This window comes from Muscardinus avellanarius (assembly GCF_963383645.1).
Source record: "Muscardinus avellanarius genome assembly, chromosome: 14".
Taxonomy (NCBI): Eukaryota; Metazoa; Chordata; class Mammalia; order Rodentia; family Gliridae; genus Muscardinus; species Muscardinus avellanarius.
The window spans coordinates 56,928,735-56,949,586 of NC_137800.1; the positions used below are offsets into that span (position 1 = coordinate 56,928,735).

The window sequence follows — 20,852 nt, forward strand, 5'->3', positions numbered from 1 at the left end:
CTTCCCTGTCCAAGACAGGTGGAAACATATAGAACTTTCTGGTGTTCAGCAGTGGCCCAGCAGAAAGCAAACTTTAAGAAAGGCTGAGTAATGCTGGGTTGAAGGTACTGAGAAGCCAGAATTCATTTGGCCAGTACACTGACAACCAGCAGGTGGCAGAGTAAGTTTTCAGATAGCCCCAAAGCAAAAACATTTGGAGGATTTTTTTTCCCTTCCCTGAGGGGTAGGGTGGAGTTTGTACAGGAAAAACCTTAGGAAGCCAAGATCTGTAATAGATCCAACAAGCGTGGTCTGGTCACACAGCTACAGGAAGACTCCCAACTGGAGCAGGATCATGAGCAGAGGCTGGAAAAGCAAGGGAGGTATAAACTAGCCTCCAGTGACAGGCTTTCCCTGGCACAGGGGCACAAGCCAAAACATGTCCACATAGGGACTCCAGCCCCTCACTGGGCTAGAGTCTCTGCAGGCCCTCTCTTAAATGGTCTTTGCTTTTTTCTTCAGCACTTTGGCGGTACCTCTTGGCTATTCCAAGCACTCCTGTTTCCTCTGTGGAAACAATCTGGTTATGGCTGCTGTAGCCTTGGCTTTCAGCCCAGCATCTCTGGGGTAAGGGCAGGTTCCTAGCCACACATCTTCTCCAGCCTTTCCAAAAGCATCAGCGAGATCTGCAGTTCCAGGTGCACGGCCTAGGAGGAAGAGGTTACAAGGGAACTGCAGAGCCCATGGTGCCTGCTGTCTGCCAGCCAAGGCCTCTTCTCTGGCTCCCTCCTTTTGGTGGACACTCCCTCCCCTTAACACAGCCCGTATAAAAATGAAGCAGCAGCAATTTTTATTGAGGGACCTAAACTGAAAATAGGCTTAGAACATAATTTAAAAAAATAAAACAGCAAAAGTAGCAAAAAATATATGACCTTTTAAAAAACATTTTCCTTTTTTTTCTTCTGTTTTCTTTGTTTTTAATATATAGTAACTGATGTCTCCCAGCCACCAGGAGCATCTTACCCAATGGGTAAATCTCTGGTAATGACCCTTTTAAAAAGACATGTAAATATATACTCAGATTTATACACTTTGTGTTTTCTTTCATAGCTATGTACAAAGCCCCCAGGTCAGGGCTGGACCCCAGGGCCACACCACTGCTCCCAGTCTTTGCCTCATCATCCTCTAGTCCCAGGTATTTGGTCAGCAAAGCAAATTAGTACTGGAATTAATTAATAAACCCCTGGCATCATCCAGGTGGAGCAGAGGTCACCTTCAACTGAGGCTGGGAGCATCAGGATGCCCACTGCAGCAGCCCCAAGGACCAGACACCTGCCACAGGGAATGCAAGGGGCCAACAGGGTGGGGTTTAGGGTGAAACAGACAACACTAACATGAGAAAGCTCAGCGGGCTCCCGTGGGCAGGCCTGCTGTTTTCCACTCCCTTGCCTTCAGGCGGTCCTCAGCAGGGAGGAGGCTTGGTCCAACACTTGGGAGGGGACGAAGGCCATTGGCAATACCTGTCTCTTTGCTCCTGTCTCTCACAGGTGGGCTGTGAGGGAGAGGAGCTCAGTGGGTGTAGACAGGCCACATAGCATGGCCTTGGTAGGAGGCTGGCTCCTGCCAGCAAGGAAGGGCAGTCTCATGGGACCAATGGAGAGGGATAGAGTTGGTAACGGAGTTCAGGGTAGGCTGGGGAAGGTGGTCAGCGCCGCTTGAGTCCACCATTGGCAAGCTGTGTTGGGTGTCGTGGCAGACAAGGCTCCTCGGGCAACGGCTCATGAGAGAAGACAGAATCCTCCCCTGAGGAGCAGGTAGAACTTCGAGTGTCAGGAAAGCTGGGTGAGTATTGGTCCAGGGGCATTGACAGGTCCAGATACTCCTACAACAGTTGAGAGAGCGACATGTGGGGTGTGCACCTTCCTGCACCCATGTGGTGGTGGCCTGAGGTCCAGGGCGGTCACATGCTTCCTATACCCATGTGGCAGTGGCCCCGGCCTAGTGTGGGGCAGCCTTACCTGGTTGGAGGTCAGAGCCACAATGCGGTCCAGGTCTTCCACCAGCTGCTTGAAGGTAGGCCTCTGGGAGGGCACTGCATGCCAGCAGTCCCGCATCATCATGTACCTGCAGCAGGAGTGTGCAGTCAGGAAGGAAGGACAGAGGCGAAGAGATGAGGCAGAGGACCTAGTGCCAGAAAGGCCACTTCTAGAAGAGTGCCCCTTCCTCTGCCTGGCAAGTCCCTCTCCTCTGGGCCTGGCTCAGGGATCTTCTCAACTTACAGCTCATTGGTGCAGTTACTGGGCTTGTCCATGCGGTGACCCTCCTTCAGCAGCTTGAAAAGCTCCTCCACAGGCACACCAGGATATGGGGAACCACCCAAAGTGAAGATTTCCCACAGGAGCACCCCAAAAGACCACCTGCAGATGAGCACAGAGCCATTATGTCGGAGGGCACAGAGCGAGGTCCCCAAAGCCCTCCGTCTCCCCCACTGCCTCGCTGCACCCCAGGACTCCCGAAGAGCACCGGAACACTGTGACTGGCCTCCCGACAAGTGGGCACTGGTTTTTCTCTCCTGAATTCAGGGGCAAGGCAGGACTTGCCTGTACTGGGAATTCTCCTGCCCATCTTTGGCAAGCATTTTTAAACTCACACGTCACTCTGGTGGGTGTAGATCCGGTCAAACAATGCCTCAGGTGCCATCCACTTCACAGGCAGCCGGCCCTACGGGCAGCAGGGGGTGAGAGGACAGGGAAGGCACAGATAGGGTGGGACCCTCCAACCACGCCACTTGTCAGGGAGAATGAGCTCGCTGGGCTACAGCAGTGCTGTGTCAGTGGGCAAATGCCTGACAGAGAACACACCGAGGGGCACTTACGTTTGTGGTCTTTTTATAGTAGTCGATGTGGTGAATGTCTCGGGCCAGGCCAAAGTCTGCAATCTTCATCACATTGTCCTCCGTCACCAGGACATTCCTGGCAGCCAGGTCTCGGTGTATGCACTGCAGAGGGGACGAGAGGCAGGGGAGGGTGGCAGCTTGACATGTGCCACCACCTAACTGCCTGGCTTCCCTTGCTCCAGCACTGCAGCCAGCAGGTGACCCACTCACCTCAGGGGCCTCTGCTGTGCTGCTGCACCCTCTGGACATGTTCTTTTCCTCTACTCCAAACGCCCCAGTTCCAGGCCTCTCAGTCACCTTAGCAAACCCTTACAGGCCTCCTTTCTGAGCTTCTGGAGTCTCAGCCTAAAGTCTGCTGTTCAGCTTTTGCGGGCACACATGCCAGCCCTGCCTCCTCAGGCGTGGCTTACCCACAGCAGGCTGGCGCTCAAAGGAAGCCACCTCTTACTGAGCACTAAAAACTGTCCCAGACATGGCTTCATCTTATTCCTATGACAATTCTACAACATAAGTATTATTCTTTGGTACTAGGGATAGAACCTAGGGGTATTTTATTTCTGAGCTACACCCCTAGACTTTTTTTTTTGCGGTACTAGGGGTGCAACCCAGGGGCATTCTACCTCCAAGTTATACTCCAATCCCTATTTTTTTTTTCTTTATTTTGAGACAGGGTCTCACTGACTTGCAAAGGGCCTAAGTAGTAGCTGAGGCTGTCCTTGAACTGTGATCCTCCTGTCTCAGCCTCCCAAATGCTGGGATTACAAGCATGCGCCACCACATTCGGCTACCCCTTGACCTTTTTCTTATTTTTTATTTATTGCAGTACTGGGGATTGAACCCAGGGCATTCTACCTCTGAGCTACACCCCCAGCCCTGTTTTTTATTCTTTATTTTGAAACAGGGTCTCACTAGTTGCAAAGGGCCTCACTACGTAGTTGAGTCTGTCTGTGAACCACGATCCTCTGGTCTCAGCCTCCCAAATCCTGGGATTACAAATGTGCACCACCACGCCCAGCTTACTAGACCTTTTTATTTTTAAATTTTGAAATAAAGTCTGGCTAATAAGTTGCTGAGGGTCTTGCTAAGCTGTCAACCTCAAATCTGCCTGGCTTCAACATAGGTATTATTATTTTTTCTTTGAAAAACTGTAAGATGTTCAGTTCTGCCCTAGGCTACGCAGATAGTAGAATGCAGATCCAAATCTAATTTACTGTAATTCAGAAGCCATTAGGCTACATGGGCTCTCTTGCTTCTGAGGTTCCCCCAGAGCCTAAGACAGCAAATGAGTCTGCTCACTATGTCTACAACTCTGCTAAAGGATTAAAGTCATAAGTTAAGAGAACTAGGGGGCTTGGTCCCATTTCAACCTCACTCAGGGAAGCCTTCGGGGTCTATACCTTCTTGGAGGCAAGGTACTCCATGCCTCGGGCCACCTGATAAGCGCAGGACACCAGGTCCTTGGAGGAGAGTTGTTCCTCTGGGCTGTGGCTAGGGTTGTAGCAGTACTCCAGTCCTGGGGGCCTCCGGGCCTGCAGGAACTCCCGGAGATTGCCCTTGGATGCATACTCCACTATGACATACAGAGGACCTGGGAACATGGGAGGAAGAGTTGTCCAAAGGCCAGGTAGTGGACACGGAGGCAGTCTCACCTGAGGAAGCCCCACCCCCAAACAAGTACCTGTTCCCCCTTTTTAACCTCCCTTTTCTGCCCCTTCCTGAGGTTTACAGGCAGTCATTCTTCTACCCAAAGGAAGAGAAGTAATTCTTTCTAGCAAAGTCAAGAAAGTTCCCAAGCAAAGTTTGGGTTAGGAGCCCTAATTGTACCACAGTTATTTCCCTGTTCCTGTCCATACACTGTGTGTGAATCCAACTACTTGTATTCTCAGATGAACACTAATGGGCAGCAACCAACACTGTCATTCATTCATTCATTCATTCATTCATTCATTCATTTTGGTGGTACTGGGGGTGGAACCCAGAGGCTTTCTACCTCCAGGCTATACTCCCAGACCCATTTTGTATTTTATTTGGAAACGGTCTCACAAGCGTGCGCCACCACGCCCAGCTTATTTATTTATTTTTATGGTACTGGGGATTGAATCCAGGAGCATTCCATCTCTGAGCTATATCCCCAGGCCTATTTTATTTTCATTTTGAAAAAGCATCTAAGTTTCTGAGGGCCACGCCAAGTTGCCGGGTCTGGCCTTGAACCTGTGGATCCTATATCAGCCTCCTGAGTACTGGGATTACAGGTGTGCAGCACTGCACCCAGCTTGGTGCCTACCGTCCTGTGTGCAGGCCCCCAGCAGGTTGATGATGTTCTTGTGCTTTCCAATCATCTTCATCATCTCCATCTCTGAGATTAGGTCTGACAGGTCCTTCTCTGTTGCATCTGCTGCACACACAAACCAGAGTGGGCTGCGACTTGTTTACTTTGGGAGGGAGTGGGAGAGCAGCTATGGAAGGGGAGAGGGTATGCGCCCCTGTAGCTGCTCTTTCCCAGGGATTGCTTCTCTCCTTCCCACTTTCCATCCCTTCCCTTCTGTGGGAACCACTGCCATAATATGTGGTAGTATGTGTCTGGAGGTATGGTGAGAAAAACCAGCTAGTTATGAAATCTAGAACAAGCATCTGAACATGGCCAGGCTGACACCACGGAACCAGGTGAGATTATAGCAGTCTTGGGTACAGAGTGCCCCTCTCTCCCGGGTAACCCTGCACAGGCAGCAGAGCAGGAGTGCTCAGGAAGGAAAGGGGTTTCCTTCACAAGGGCAGGAACCTCACTTACACTTCAGCATCTTCACGGCCACCTTTGTCACACGGTTAGGTTTGTCCTTGTCCAGCCCAATGGCCTCCGCCAACACCACCTGTCCAAAGCAGCCCTCTCCCAGGGGTTTGCCTAAGACCAGTCTTTTGGGGGACACAGAGAACAGCATCAAGTTGGGGCTGGTAAGGTCAAACCTCTACAGGCCCCAACTCCACCTCTCCACATTTTACCCACACGAGAGAAGAGCAGCCCATGTTGTCTCTGGGGCTCCTCAGGCACCTTCATTCCCAGGAAGCCTGGGGTACCCGACTTCCACCGTGAGAATAACCATAGGGTGTCCTCAGAAGGTTAGGAGTTGGGGTGTACCTGTCCCGGGGCAGCTCCCAGCGGGGATCTTCAGGAAGCTCATATTCGGAGACCCCAGCTAGCATGGGAGTCCCACTGGAGGAGAGACGTGAGGGCCGGACCAGCAGGACCCCAGAACTCATAGAGGCACTGGAGTCGGCTGACACCTGTGGGGGAGAGTGGGGTCACCCTTCCAGCAAGAGGAGGGTGAGTGGGGCAGTCGCTCCAATATCCTCAGGCCTTTTCACCAATGTCAGAGGTGAGCATTTTTTTGCTGACATATGTGTGCCAGAAGACGTGTGTGTGTGTGTTTTACTGGTGAATGATCCCAGGGGCATTCTGCCTCTGAGCTATATCCCTAGCAACCCTCCCCTTTTTTGGTGGTACAGAGGATGGAACCCAGGGGCATTCTACCTCTGAGCTACACCCTCAGCCCTATTTTTATTCTTTATTTTGAACAGGGTCTCATTGAATTGCAAAGGGCCTAAGTAGCTGAGGTTGTCCTTGGAGTGAGATCCTCTTGTCTCAGCCTCCCAAATGCTGGAACTACAAGTGTGTGCCAATACGCTTGGCTGCCCCTTTTGTTTTTGAAACAGTCTCATTAAGTTGCGGAGGCTGGCCTCACAACTGTGATCTTTCTGTCTCAGACTTCCAAGTGACTGGGTTATAGGCATGTGCCACCATGCCTGGCTGTACTCATCTTTCTTCTGTGTGTGTATGGGGGTACCAGGGATTAAGTCCAGGGATGCTCTACCACTAAGCTATACTCTAGCCCCCCCTCCCCCCATTTTTTGGTGGTACTGGGGAACCCAGAGGTCTTCTACCTCTGGGCTATACTCCCAGCCCTATTTTATATTTTATTTGGAAACAGGGTCTCACTAAGTTGCTGAGAGCCTAAGTAGCTGAGGCTGGCTTCGAATTTGTGCAATCCTCCTGTCTCAGCATCCCAAGTGTGGGGATTACAAGCGTGCGCCACCACGCCCGGCTACTCCAGCCCTTTTTATCTCTTTTTTTCCCCCTGTGGTACGGGGGTGGAACCCAGGGGGTTTCTACCCCCGGGCTACAGTCCCAGACCTATTTTCTATTTTATTTGGAAACAGGGTCTCACTAAGTTGCTGAGAGCCTCACTAAGTAGCTGAGGCTGGCTTCGAAACTGTGCAATCCTCCTGTCTCAGCCTCCCAAGCGCGGGATTACGAGCTTGCGCCACTACAGGTGTAGCTCATTTTTATCTTTTAAAATGAGACAAGGTCTTGCTAAATTAGCGAGGCCCAAAACCTGCAATCTTCCTGCCTCAGCTTCCCAAGTAGCTGAGATTACAGACGCGTGACACTGCACCCAGCTTACTCACCTTTCAAATGAGCAAACCAAATGCATCACAACTCTATTCTTGTCCTGATTCCTTACAAAAACCCTTCCTCAAATTTTATTTTCCTAGCTGGGCGTGGTGGTACACGCTTGTAATCCCAGCATTTGGGAGGCTAAAACAGGAGGATCCAGGTTCGCAGACAGCCTCAGCTACTTAGTGAGGCTCTTTGCAACTCAGTGAGACTCTGTTTCAAAATAAAGAATAAAATAGGGCCGAGGGTATAGCTTGGAGGTAGAATGCCGCTGGGTTCCATCCCCAGTACTGGAAAAAAAAAATTGTGTTTTCCTGGCTCCTAACACACTTTCCATAGTCAGCACTATAGTGCTCTTCTTGAGGTAGGGGACACACAGGAGGGAGAGGGATCTGGGGACCATCCAAATGCAGGAATCAGCTGCACATTCAGAACATGGCTCTCTCAGGCCACATGCCAGGTGAACAGGCACTTGTAGTTGGGAGTACAGGACTGCAGGGGCTAGACCACAGCGTGAAACTGACTCAGGACCATCATGTTTAGGATGTTCCACTGCGCTTGGCTTGAGGCCAGGGAGCAAAGCCCAAGAAGCAACAGATTAGGGAGAGAAGAGAGGGCGGGGTATGAGAGGACACTGGAGAAGTGCCTGAGGCCCAGGGAGAAAAGGTGGCTGAGCTTGCGAATCCCCCATCTACTTTCTGTTACCTGTCTGCGCAGAGGGATGCTCTTGGCCAGCTTGTGCACAGCCATCTGGCTGTGGAAGTCACTCTTCTTGGTGCCGTTCTTCATCTTATAGATAATGACAGAGCCCACCATGCAGGAGATGAGGAAGGCCCCTGTGCAGTAGATGATGATCTCCAGGTAGAGGGGTGAGGTCATCACTGCTGGTCTCTCTTCCAGGGCTGAGTCAGTGCAAACAGGGCATTAGCAGACTCTGGGGGCCCCGACTCACAAGAACACAATACATGCTTCCTTTCCCCTGGGAACTTTTAGGTGGGAAGAGAACCAAACCAGGTCCAAGCTAAGGTTGGAGTTCTGGAACAGAGAATCAGGTGCTCTGTGACCTCTGAGGTGTCCTTCAAATGATCCAAAGCCCATCAGAGATGGACTAGATGACTTTGCTTCCTCTGGAGGCTCCCTGCTCACTCAAGTCTTTTCAGGAAGACCCTCAGCATGGTGTACAACTTATCATCTAAGGATAGATAAACTTTCCAAGTCCTTGTCCCCAAAGGGCTGGGAAGTCCTCAAGGGTAGGGCTGATATCTGGCTCATTTCCTTTTGGGTGCCAGGGGAGGGAACTCAGGGCATTCTACCGCCAAGCTACAGCATCAATCCTTTTTGTTTATTTGGAAACAGAGTCTCCCTAAGTTGCTGAGGCTGGCCTTGAACCTGTGATCTCCTGTCACAGTTTCCCAAGTACTGGGATTATAGCCTGGCTGTCTGGCTCATTTCTGTATGCCACAAAACATAGATTAAGGGAAGACAAGAACCAGCTCCAACCCTGACTAAGACCTTGCCTCACATCTGTGTCATCTGTTAGGTTAGCCATGTAAATATTTATCCTGCCCAACCATAAGCACAGCAGGTTCAATTTCCAAACATGTTTGGACTGCTCTAGATGAACAACATAAACATCTCTGTATGGTGGTGGGGGTGCTATCTTATTCCATTCTCCTACCTTCCGTTTAGAATTCATGCCCATCCCCACACAAGCCAAGTCAGGCAGTGCACCTTCCCCTCAACCGGACACATGTGGTCCAGGCTTTGAGAAGCACTCTTTGCCCCGCAGTGTGGACACCCTCCTCCCCACTGTTCTCCCAGTTTTCCCTTTAAGATACACCAGGCAGCTACAGGAAGGAAGCACCCCAGGGAGTCCTCCCAGAGGGGCTCAAGGCCTGACAAAGAGACGCAGAGCTGACAGCTGGGAGAAGAGTTCTGTTTTTTTCTTTTTTTTTCTTTTTTCTTTTCCCCCCCTGATTTTAAGAAACAAAGACAACTCACTGAGAGCACAGATGGGACAAAGACAGGGACAATGATTAAAACAGAACGCTTCTCTGCCATTAGCAGGGTGTGATGAGACCCTGCTGAGCCAGCAGGGTAGAGGGCATAAGATAGAAGAGAAAGCAGGACAGTGCCAGGAGACAGACCACATGCAGGGTGCTCCAAGAGATGCAGTCAAAACTAGTGCTGGCCGTACAGTCAGTAACCCACCACCCTGCTCAGGCCGTGGGCTCCTTCCTTCCTGGTTCCATGGGCAGACTTCTGTTCTTGGGACAGGAAAGACCATATTAGTCAGAGAGGGTGAGTGGCATCCCTGGGGCTCCTGTTGTCAGACTTCACTCAGGGCAGCTGTCTGGGTAGTGACAGCCAGAGGACAAAGTATGGAGAGGACAGGCCAAGTGCCTTTGTTCAGAGACAGGAGTGGGGCCCTTTCTGAGACTCTTGGGAGTGGCCAAAAAGGATCAGGTAATTCAGACACTATTTAGCAGGTGAATGAGGGAAGGCTGCTGGATCCAAGGATGGAAGGAGCCTGTCCAGAGGAGGCCCAGCTGCAAGGTAAACCCAACGCCCGTGCATGCATCGCCCTGGCCGAGGAGAGAGCCAGCTGCAGATGGGAGGCCTCTGCATTCTTGAAAAACCAGGAGCCTCTTAATGGGCTGAGTGGGGAAGCAGGGCCGCCTCTCCCAGTGGTGTCTCCCCAGGCCACGATGCATGCTCCCCCCGTGCCCGTGGCCAGGGCAGGACATCGAGAGGAGAAGTACAGTGTATACCTTCCAGAACGGTCAACCATGCAGAGTGATGGGAGAGTCCGATAGAGTTACCCGCCAAGCATGTATACTCCCCCGCGTCCTCAAAGGAGACATTTCTTAAGTGAAGCACTTCCATCTCTTTGTCGGTGGTATTAACTCCAGCAGTCTAGAAGAGACAACGGAAGCCAAGATGGACGAGCACCGGACATGAGACCTCCCAGTGAAACAGAAAGGGAGGGAGAGAGAAGGAAGGAATGAAATCAGAGGAAGAAATGCTCCCCAGAATCTCCTTTGCAACAAGGAACAAAAACCACCAGGCAGCGAGACCTGTTAGAAGAAGAGACCAAGGCCCTGAGTGGGAGCTCCGGAAGACCTGGGAAGACGACGGCTGGTTACAACCCTTCACCAGACCCTGGCAGCCACTGGCCCATCGAGCATGCGGGCGGTGGGCGGCATGGAGAAATGGGGCCCGGCATGTTGGGTGGCTGTTTGGTTTCAGGTAGATAGTCAAAGGTGCACACAGGAGGAGAGGAGGGGCACTGCAGCCACACAGGCACACATGCAGAGCCCATGGGCACTGGTGTGCAAAGGAACACCTGGTCCCTTCTCTTTATCTGCCACTTACACTGTCGGTGTAAAGCACTGCACCTAACACAACAAAGTCCACACACGTACACACACAGCCAGGAACACACATGGGGCATGGAGGAAACCAGCCGACACCAGCACAGTACCAAACCAAATCAGCCTCCTAGGCCAGGGATTTTTCCATGGCTCCGGGCACTAGAAACACAGCAGGACAATGGGGAGAGTTGGTGCTGTTCCCCACCTGCCCCAGCAGCGTGGGGCCTACGTGCCCCAGCACAGGCTCCCATTCATCTCCCCATTACCTTTTGCCACAGGTCTGGTGACAGTGAGCCACGCAGACTGGTTAGCTTCACCAATATAATTGGAAACCTTACACACATACTCCCCGCTCTGGGCCTCTGTCACATTGAACAGGGTCAGCACCTCCGCATCTGAGCTATTAATCCCCGAATGCTGGAACAAACCAACAACACTCCAGTCAGTTGGGCGAACGCGGAGATGCGGCCATACTTTGCTTCTGTGTACCTTTCCAGCAGGCCCAGGGTGCCAAGGCAAGGGAGATATGGAGATTTATAATCTTCCTTCCCTTCTGAGTCGGACAAACCAAGTGGGCCTCAAAAGACCAAAACATTTGACTGAAATAAAAATTAGGGGGGGAAAAAAAAGAAAGAAAACAAGTACCGTCCCAAAGCAAATGTTTTGCTTGTGTTAAACCTGCTCCCCAGACTAGGGTGGGGACTGTGAACCAGAGGGGCCCAAGCCTAAGGCTACAGCCCTCTTTCCCCAGAGCAGTTTTGGCACCAGTGGTAAAGAGGAGGGACGGTCAGTAAATCTCTAGGACAGCCAGGCTAGGGGAGGAGGAGGTCTAACTCTGGGACAAGGAGGTAAAGCACTTTCCCAGCTTCTGGTTACTTCCTGCTGCAAGATCCACTGGAGGCTTAGCCAATTACCTTCCCTGGATTAATGGAGCATTCAGGGACAATGAAAGTCTGGGAGTGAGAGGAAAAAGGAAGAAAATGCCATTACTCCTCAAACTGCTTGGAATATATATGTGGCATTTGCTTTTTCAAAGACTTCAGCCTTGTCCCCATCAATCACTCCACCTGCCATGAGGCCTGGCTTAGGAAGTGAGCAGGGACTGGGAGACATTTGCTGGAAAGGCTTTGGTCCTGGGCATGAGTGAGCAGGAGTCCAAGTGCCCGGAGTAGCAGGCCCAGAAGTCCAGGCAGAGTCTCTCCAAGCTGTGCAGAAACCAGCACTGCCCACTCCCTAGCTTCCCTCTACCCCCAGCTCACCTCTACTTTGTGATCTGTCATGAGTCCTGGGGAATATGGCCAATTCCCTACTGCGTAAAGAGGAAAGGCCAAGCCCCAGTACTGGGCATTAGCCTGACCAGGGGAACATGAGCCCCAAGACATAGTGGCCACCTCCCCAGCACACTGGCCCATGATGAGTGGGGCCAAGATTACCTTCAAGATTTGGACATATGGCAGGTTATCCGGACCAATCTTACTCCCGTTCACCTCGATGTGCTTCAGCCACTGGATGTGGGGCTGTGGGTCGCTGTACACTTTACACATGAACTCCACATTGCTGCCTAGGGCTACCGTCTTGTTGGCAGGAAGCCCTGCCTGCAGAATGGGCCGGTGAGGGGACCGCTCTGTGGAGCAAGGGACAGAGCAGAAGATGTCACTCTAAAGAGAGGCGCACCCACATTGATACCCCTTGGCTTTCCTGGCAATGGGCAGGATTTTCCCTGTGCTTCTGCTGAGCCTGGCCTGCCTCCTGAACTAGAGCTGGGAGAAGGGGCACCCTCTCTTCCAGCCCCAAGCCCTCTGGAACCTCTTTTCCAAGGAACAAGTCTATGTTCACAGGCACAGTACATCTCTTGTGTCTACGTGGAGGGCCCTGTAACTCAGATACATCCCCAGCACAGCTTACTTCTCAACTAGCATCAGAGTCTCTTAGATTCTTGCTGCTCCAAGAGCAGCAAAGCCAGCATGACGTAGGAGCTTGTCAGAAACTAGACTCTCAGACCCTAACCCATACCTTCGGGACCACAACCTCCTCCTTAGACTGCATCACTGAGGCTGGGGAAAGGTGCCAGCTGTGAGACCCTGCACCACCACACCTTTGGAGTGTGAGATCTGGGGCTCTAGAAGGCCCATGCTGTAGGAACAGCACCATGAGACAAAGCGTTCCTCCTGAAGTGCTCTGCAACACCTGGGAATGTACATGGTCCTGCGGTCCTGCATTCAGAGCGATGGCCCTCTAAGCCTCAGTGTGTGCTAACATTATGCTACATTTAACCTTACTGCCCAAGCCAGCTTTCAGGATGATCAACGGTACCTGCTTCCCCATGACTTACAGCTTTGAGAGACACACTTATCTGACCCTCTTTACTTTGTTTTACAGATGAGAAAAGTGAGGCTCAAGGACAGCAGTGCAGTGTCAGCTGCTATCATGACTCTGTCCCTAGGAACCCTGACTCCAGGGCTGTTGGCTCTGCCCTTTCTGTTAAGCCTTACTCCTTCCCCTCTGGCCATCTCACCCACGACGTCCAGCTGGTAGGTGTGGTTAATACTGCCATACTCGTTCTCCACAATGCAGGTGTAGTTGCCTTTGTCTGAAGGCACCACGGAGTCCATTATGATGCTCCAGGTGGCATAACGGACCTGAGTGGGCACACACCAAAAGGCTCACTGCAGGTGTGAAGGGGAATGTAGGCAGAAGCCACAGAGCAGTGCTGGCCCCCTGTAGTCTTCCAAGCCACAGCAGGCAGCACGTGATCCTGGCTGCAACGTAGATGGGCCCCATGCACCATCCTTTTACCTTCAGAAAGAACATCCTGTGAACCGGGACAGGCACTCAAGACTGGCTGTCATCAGGAAAATGGGCCTTCTTCAAAATCCCCCATTCACCAGGAACCTCCCCAGTCCTGCCCCTGTTCATTCCACTCCTGCACCTGGACATGTCTCCTGTTCAGACTCTGACCCTGGCTGCCCTTGACATCTCATTTAAAACCCATCTCTGCCTCCAACTGGCTCTCTGGTCAGATCTGTTCCCACCCTTCCTTCCACACCTCTCCTGAAGCACCATTCCATCTGCTTTTTATGATGCTTACTTACCACCAATGTCTGCCCTTATAGTAAAATGAAATATTTTTAGGGGTTATTTTATCCCATCTGGAGCACAGTAACTTACAGACAGTAAATGAACTTAAAATATTTCCCTGTTTTTAATTCTTTCTGCTTAGAAAGAGAAACTAGGTTAAAAAAGGCATGGTAGCACACACTTATAATCCTAGTACTTGGGAGGTTGAAATGGTAGAATCGCAGGTTCAAGGTCAGCCTCAGCAATTTAATGAGGCTCTCAGCAACCTAGTGAGACCCTGTTTCCAAATAAGAAATAAAATTGGTCTTGGGAATGTAAATACCGCTGGGTTCAATTCCCAGTACCACTGGGGGGGGGGGGAGAGGGGGAGGGAGGAAGAGAGAGAGTGTAAGAGAAGTGCTAGGTAAGACAGAGATAAACAGGAACCGTGAAAATGACTAGAGACTGATGAACAGATTATAATAGATGTTCTTCCTACAAATATAAATGGTTAAAGGATATAACAGTTTACTCAGAGGAATGAAAGTTGCTTATTAACAACTTATAACTTTATATTTTTTATTTGTATCATACTGGGTGATTGAAGCAGGGGTTGTTTTAACCTCTGAGCTACATCCACAGCCCTCCCTTCTCTTTTTTTGCAGTACTGGGGATGGAACCCAGGGGCATTTTATTTTCCTTCCCTGTGGTACTGGGGATGGAACTCAGGGGCATTCTACCTCCAAGCGATGCTGCCAGCCCTATTTTTTATTCTTTATTTTCAAACAGGGTCTCACTGAGTTGCAAAGGGCCTCACTAAGTAGCTTAAGCTGGCTTTGAACCTGCACAATCCTCCTGGCTCAGCCTTCTGAATGCTGGGATTACAGGCATGCGCCACCACACCCAGCCACACCCATTTTTAAATTTTGAAATAGGGTCCAAGTAGCTGAGGCTGGCCTGGAACCTGTGACCCACCTTTCTCAACCTCCCAAGTACTGGGATTACAGGTGCGCACCACAGTGCCTAGATGAAACTTTTTAACTGTATTAATAAGAAAAACAAAACAGAAAAAAAATATGAGAACTTTTCATATGTTAAAATTGCTGGAGTACTTATAGAAAAATATGGTTATTCTGCCAGATGTGGTGGCACACACTTGTAATCCCAGTACTTGGGAGGCTGAGATAGTAGGATCCCAGGTTCATGACTAGCCTCAGCTATTTAGTGAGGTCCTCTGCAACTTAGTGAGATGCTGTTTCAAAATAAAGAATAAAAAATAGAGGCCTGGGTCAGGCATGATGGAGCACGCTTGTAATTCCAGCATTCGGGAGGCTGAGACTGGAGGATCGCAGCTTGTGGACAGCCTCAGCTACTTAGTGAGGTCCTCTGCAACTTTGTGAGACCCTGTTTCAAAATAAAGAAAAAAAAATAGGGCAGGGGGTATAGCTCAGAGGTCATGTCCCTGGGTTCCATCCCCAGAACTGCAAAAAAAAAAAAAAAAAAAAAAGAGGCCTGGGGCGTAGCTTGGCAGTAGAATGTCCCTGGGTTTAGTCCCCAGTACCACAATAAATTAATGAATGAATAAATAAGTAATAAATAGAATAAGGAGGGGGGGTATCTTGGAGGCAGAATGCCCCTAGGTTCAATCCCTAGCACTGAAAAAAAAAAAAAAAAAAAAAAGTAAGGTTGGGCATGTAGGTTAGTGACAGAACTCATGCTGAGCATGCACAAGGCTTTGGGTTCAATCTCTAGCACCACATACACACATACAACGAAATAAAAAAATTAACTGGGTAATATGAAACATCAACAGCTTAAAAAATTCTTATGCTCTTTAATCTAGTAATTTCATTTCCAGAAATCTGTCCTAAGGAATCACATTAAAAAAAAAAAAAAAATCATGTGTGAAAATTGCTGGAGTACTTATAGAGAAATAATGGTTATTCTGCCAGATGCAGTGGCACATGCTTGTAATCCTATATCTATCTATCTATCTATCTATCTATCTATCTATCTATAGAAATAGGATATATTATATATATATGAGATATATATATATATATCATGTATATATATATATTTTTTTGGGGGGGTACTAGGGATAGAACCCAGGGGCATTCTACTTCTGAGCAACACTCCCAGCCCTATTTTTTATTCCTTATTTTGAAACAGGGTCTCACTGAATTACAAAGGGCCGCTCACTAAGTAGCTGAGGCTATCTGTGAATGGTGTTTCTCCTGTGTCAGCCTACCAAATGTTGGGATTACAAGCGTGTGCCACCATGCCTGGCTTTTATAATATTTTTATAATAAAATCTTAAGCAGCCATGAAAAACTGTCTTTCAAACACTAGTGCTTGAAAAAATTCAATGTTAACAAATGATAAGATAAATGCTACCATATGAGCAACTATGTTATAACCATACACACCCAAGAAAAAAACCTGAAAACACTTTTAAATTTACATTTTGTTTTTGTATTTGAAATAAAAAACAAAACACATTACCATTATAGTTAAAAAGTATAACTTACAACAAAGGAGACTAGGGATATGGCTCCTAACTGTTCTAATATAGGCATGGCACACACATACCTTGTAGCCTCCAATCCTATGGTCTGGTTTGAATTCTTTGCCATTCTTCAACCAGCGCAGCGTGGGGTCAGGTGTCCCACTGGAAGGGCACTTGAACTTCACTGTTTTGGCAGCTGGTACTGCATGCAATTTCTTTTCCATCTTTTCTGGGGATGTCCAATATGGAGCTACGGCTGCCCAGGAAAAGCCAAGAGACAAGATGGGGGTGGGGGATGGTCAGACTCAAGAATGAAGGTCCAGGCAGGAGCCAGAGGTGCCCTGCCCATGCCCACCTGTGAGCAATGTCTGGTCAGAACATTTAGAGGGCTGGCATTTGAGTTCCTACCACCCCATCTGCCGTTTGCTTCTCTCCGCCTGTTCAGCCAAGCCTCCCCTGTCCTCTTAAACCACTCCCAGGCCCAGGGCAGTAAGGTAGGAAACAGTGTCTCACGCATACGGTTTGGTTTGGTGTTATCCGTCTCCTTCTCCTCAGAAGAGGAGTCATCATCGTCATCGTCGTCCTCCGAGGAGGGGAGTGCATCTACGGAACAACAAGGGGCACTGAGCTCCCTCTGAGGCACCTCTGGATTTCCATCCATAAGTCACCCTATTTGGGCCAACACAGTCAAAGATGAACACAGCCACCTCTTCCCATAAGGACCCTCAGTCCCACTTTTCCCTGAGTGACATCTCTCTGTGGGGGCAAAAACAAAGAACTGTGTGCTTCCCAGCATTCATCTTTCTCCTCCCCCAACCCAAGGCATAGCCCCCCTCTTCCCAGAATCCTCTACATTAGATGGTGCCATCAGGGCCAGGTTCCTCTTTAATTCTATCCAACATTCAGAGGTTCTCAGCTCACAGTACTACCTGACGCTCTAGGTCTTGTAGCCAGCTAGAGAACCTGCATGCTTCATTGGACTGCCAACCTCTGGGAAATCCAGGCAGATCCGGGTACACTGTGGCCAGAAGCTATTTCCAAACCATGGGTTGAATGACCCACTGCCAGGCTTTCCCCAGCATGGATCTGCTAAGGCAGGGAGCTCCCCTTAGCCAGAGCACACAGGTAGCCCAGAGCTGCCAGCTCCTATCCCCAGCACACATCTACCCCTTTTAAAAGCAGGTTTGACATTCGTGTGGTCACCAACAGGGGTCACCAGAAGTCCCTCCAGTCTCTCTGGCACTTTGTGGATCTGGAGGCAAATGAAGAAGGCAAGTCCCTCAGTTGGGGGCAGGCTCTCTATGATGTCTTGGGAGGAGGTGCCAAGCTGCACCCGGGGATGCACAACTGGCACAGAGGAAATTTCAACCCTACTTCCCTGAATCCTAGCTTTGTGAAAGTCACATTCTAGAAGTGGCAGATTCCTAAGGTCACAGAGCTCCAGGATTCTCTGGCTGCCCTCACATACCTCTGGGAGCCAGAAGACAGGTGTTTCCATAAAGCCCATGGATGTGGTGTGTGCCTCATCCAGTGGGGATCTCACCACATGCTCTAGGGCTCTAACTGCTGAGTCTCAGGTCCAAAGGCATGGCAGTGGCAGGATGAAAGCCAGCCAAAGCCCACTTAGCATCCCTAGAGATCTGGGCAAGTTGTAGTGGGAGCAAGGCAGGGTCTTAAGACTCCAAGAGCATCAGCAACAACTCTGAAGAAGGTCCTGGAAGTGCCAGATCTTTGGCCTGTGGCCTACTCTGCCTGGTCGTCCCTCTGAGAGCTAAGCCACGCGGCGGGCAGGGAGCAATGTTAGTGGTAGCAGTTTTGGAAGCAGAGTAGGGGCAGATCATGGAGGGGAAGGAGGTTCACCTCCCCCAGAGACTAGCAGAGAGCCAAAGGGGTGGATCCAGGGAGAGGGTGAGGACAGGACATGGCTACCAACCTGAGACATTGACGGAGAAGTAGGTGGTGTCACTGCCAGAGGGGCTGCTGGTCACACAAGTGTAGAGGCCGGAGTCAGCGGGCACGGAATCCCGCACCTCCACCTCCTCCCCCGTGATGCGGGTGCGGTTGCTTTCCACCAGCTGAACCCCGTCCCGCAGCCAGTTGATGCTCTGCACATCGTCCCGCAGCCGACAGCGAAGCTGCAGCAGGTCACCAGGGTGGACCAGGAGGGACTCCACTTCCACAGGGGCTCCCCAGGGCTGGGCTGCAGCCACCCACAGGGGCCAGGAAGAGGAGCCAAGGGGGGAGAGGAGGGAGAGGAGAGACAAAGGGAGTTATGCTGGCCACAGTGGCATGTCCCGGGCTTCTGCTCACTGGAGGACACAGGGCTGGGGAGGCGGGAGTGGGAAACTGCTGGCTACCTGGAGACCCCTTCTCTTCTCCTCCACCCCACTCCTCCAGAAGTCAAAGGAAGAAAGAGGCAAAGTTAGGAAGCAGCTGCAGCAGCATTAAGCGATCACATTTCATTCCCCATCCTAGGGGAAAGGTGGCCCTCCCCAGGACTTGTGCCAAGGACCCCTCCCACACACTCAGCTCTGGCCAGAATGGCCACTTCCCAGAGGAATTCCTCATGTCTTTTGGTTTAGTCAGCCTTATTCCTTTACCTACTGGTACAAGATGACTAAACCCCACCCCTCAAAAATCTAGCAGCCCCCACACCCACACTGACTGACGGCACTGGGCTCACATGATTTGGGGAGGTAGAGATCTGGCCCCAGTGACTTAGAGGCTTCGGTGGGAGGGACATCCCAGGGAGAGGTCAGCTCAGGGAAACCTTGCTAACAGGTGTTAGCCCGAGGATTTGGAGCTCTTGCCTATATTAGGAACGGAGGCTTGCAGCTGCCACAAAACTCACACTTGCTCTGGCAGCAGAAGTGGCCGCACACAAAGTCCCTTTCTCCTTGTCCTACTTCCCAGGCTCACCCTACTGTGTGCCCCACCTTCCTCCTACAACATGCTGTCCCACGTATTTACTCTGTCCTGCTCCCGCCTCCTTTCTGGGCAGAAGTGCTAGGCCTGCAAGGGTGTCCAGGGCTCATGAGAGATGCTGCTGCAGAGAACACCCATCCCTCTCTCCTGCGTGAGAGGCAGCAGGCCTGTGGCCCCAGTACACCTAGGAGCCAACCGTTATTTCCTTTTAGGATGTACCAGCATACTCCTGGCCTCTTCCACCAAAACACTGCCTCTCACACCTGCCACCTGACTTATATCTCCACTGTCTTGTCCAGGCCTGCCAAGAGGCTCAAGTGGAACTTGTCCTAGGTCCCTGAGGCTCTGAAGCATGGCACACTCCCCTGCCCTACTCTAACTGGCTGCCCCTTCGCCTCACAGGCCCATTCCTTGGTCTGGCTCTCTCTACACACTCTGGAGCTTGGCCCAGTGGTGCCTGCCCCTGGAAGCCACTTCTTACTCTCAATCTGGGTGAAAGGGTAGATGTGTTTGCCTTCAAATCTCCAAGCAGCCACTCTGATGCCTCACCCCCGAGTTGCTCAATAAGTGCTTGATGGTCAAGTGCATAGGGCGGATCCCCTCAAGCTTCTCCGCAGGATTCCCTAGATGAGGGATGACCTCATCTAGTTTTGTTTTTGTGGTACTGGGGATCAAAACTCGGGGTGTTCTAACTCCAAGCTATACCCCCAACACTTTTTTATTTAGAAACAGGGTCTAGCTAAGTTGCTGAGATTGGCTTCAAACTTGCAATACTCCTATCTCAGCCTCCCAAGCACTTATATACAGGCTTGGTTCTACCCCTCTTCTTTCTGGAGTGCTCAACAGGCATCCAGTAGAAATCTTACAAATAAAAATGGGTGTCTGAAGCCTGGCCTGGAGGTTCATACATATGGTCCTAGCTACTGGGGAGGCAGAGGCAGGAGAACTGTTTGAGCCCAGGAGTTAAAAGCCAGTGAGGTCAGCCTGGGTGACAGATTAAGAACCCATGTCAATCTCAATCCATTTTTGTCCCACTGTCCCAAATGTGATCAAGTTATTCTTTCTGGAGTTCTATTCTTTTTTTTTTTTTTTTTTTTTTAGTTTTTTGCGGTACTGGGGCTGGAACCCAGGGGCATTCTATCTCCGAGCGACACCCCCTAGCCCTATATTTTATTCTTTATTTTGAAACAGAGTCTCACTGAGTTGCAAAGGGCCTAAGTAGCTGAGGCTGGCTTCAAACTTGGGCAATTCTCCTGTCTCAGCCTCCCAAATACTGTGATTACAAGCGTGTGCCACCATGCCCGGCTGAATTCTATTCTTTTGAGAAAAATAATGGGTGAGTGATTAGAATGAGCGTGCGTATGTGTGTAAAATATATATACACATGTATAAATATGCAACTATACATATATTTACATATACATATAAAAGATATATAAGCTCTAGATTATGATTCTCAATCTCTTTAAATACACCTATGACAATTTATTTTCCTTTTTTTTTTTTTTTTCAGCACTGGGGATGAACCCCAGGGGCATTCTACCTCTGAGCTACATCCCCAGCCCTCTTTTTTATTCTTTATTTTTGAAACAGGGTCTCACTAAGTTGCAGAGGGCCTCTCTAAATAGCTGAGGCTGGCCATGAACCCGGATCCTCCTGTCT

General features: G+C 50.3%; 1 protein-coding gene across 5 annotated transcripts in view; it reads right to left on the reverse strand.

The window, feature by feature from the left end:
• Positions 1-1,684: 1,684 nt before the first annotated feature.
• FGFR1 (fibroblast growth factor receptor 1) overlaps positions 1,685-20,852 on the reverse strand; it is a gene marked incomplete at both ends in the record, with an annotated part of 46,829 nt that continues 27,661 nt past the window's right edge. For 2 of the 5 annotated variants that reach the window (XM_080709818.1, XM_080709817.1), the window contains 16 exons: positions 1,685-1,861; positions 1,998-2,103; positions 2,259-2,396; positions 2,630-2,700; positions 2,855-2,977; positions 4,273-4,463; positions 5,160-5,270; positions 5,664-5,785; positions 6,009-6,154; positions 8,031-8,227; positions 10,097-10,241; positions 12,133-12,323; positions 13,215-13,338; positions 16,349-16,521; positions 16,779-16,868; positions 18,199-18,465. In XM_080709818.1, the coding sequence (XP_080565944.1) occupies positions 1,685-1,861; positions 1,998-2,103; positions 2,259-2,396; positions 2,630-2,700; positions 2,855-2,977; positions 4,273-4,463; positions 5,160-5,270; positions 5,664-5,785; positions 6,009-6,154; positions 8,031-8,227; positions 10,097-10,241; positions 12,133-12,323; positions 13,215-13,338; positions 16,349-16,521; positions 16,779-16,868; positions 18,199-18,465 (2,372 nt within the window). The remainder of the gene's footprint in view (positions 1,862-1,997; positions 2,104-2,258; positions 2,397-2,629; positions 2,701-2,854; positions 2,978-4,272; positions 4,464-5,159; positions 5,271-5,663; positions 5,786-6,008; positions 6,155-8,030; positions 8,228-10,096; positions 10,242-12,132; positions 12,324-13,214; positions 13,339-16,348; positions 16,522-16,778; positions 16,869-18,198; positions 18,466-20,852) is intronic. The other 3 variants (XM_080709819.1, XM_080709821.1, XM_080709820.1) reach the window with 3 other exon arrangements.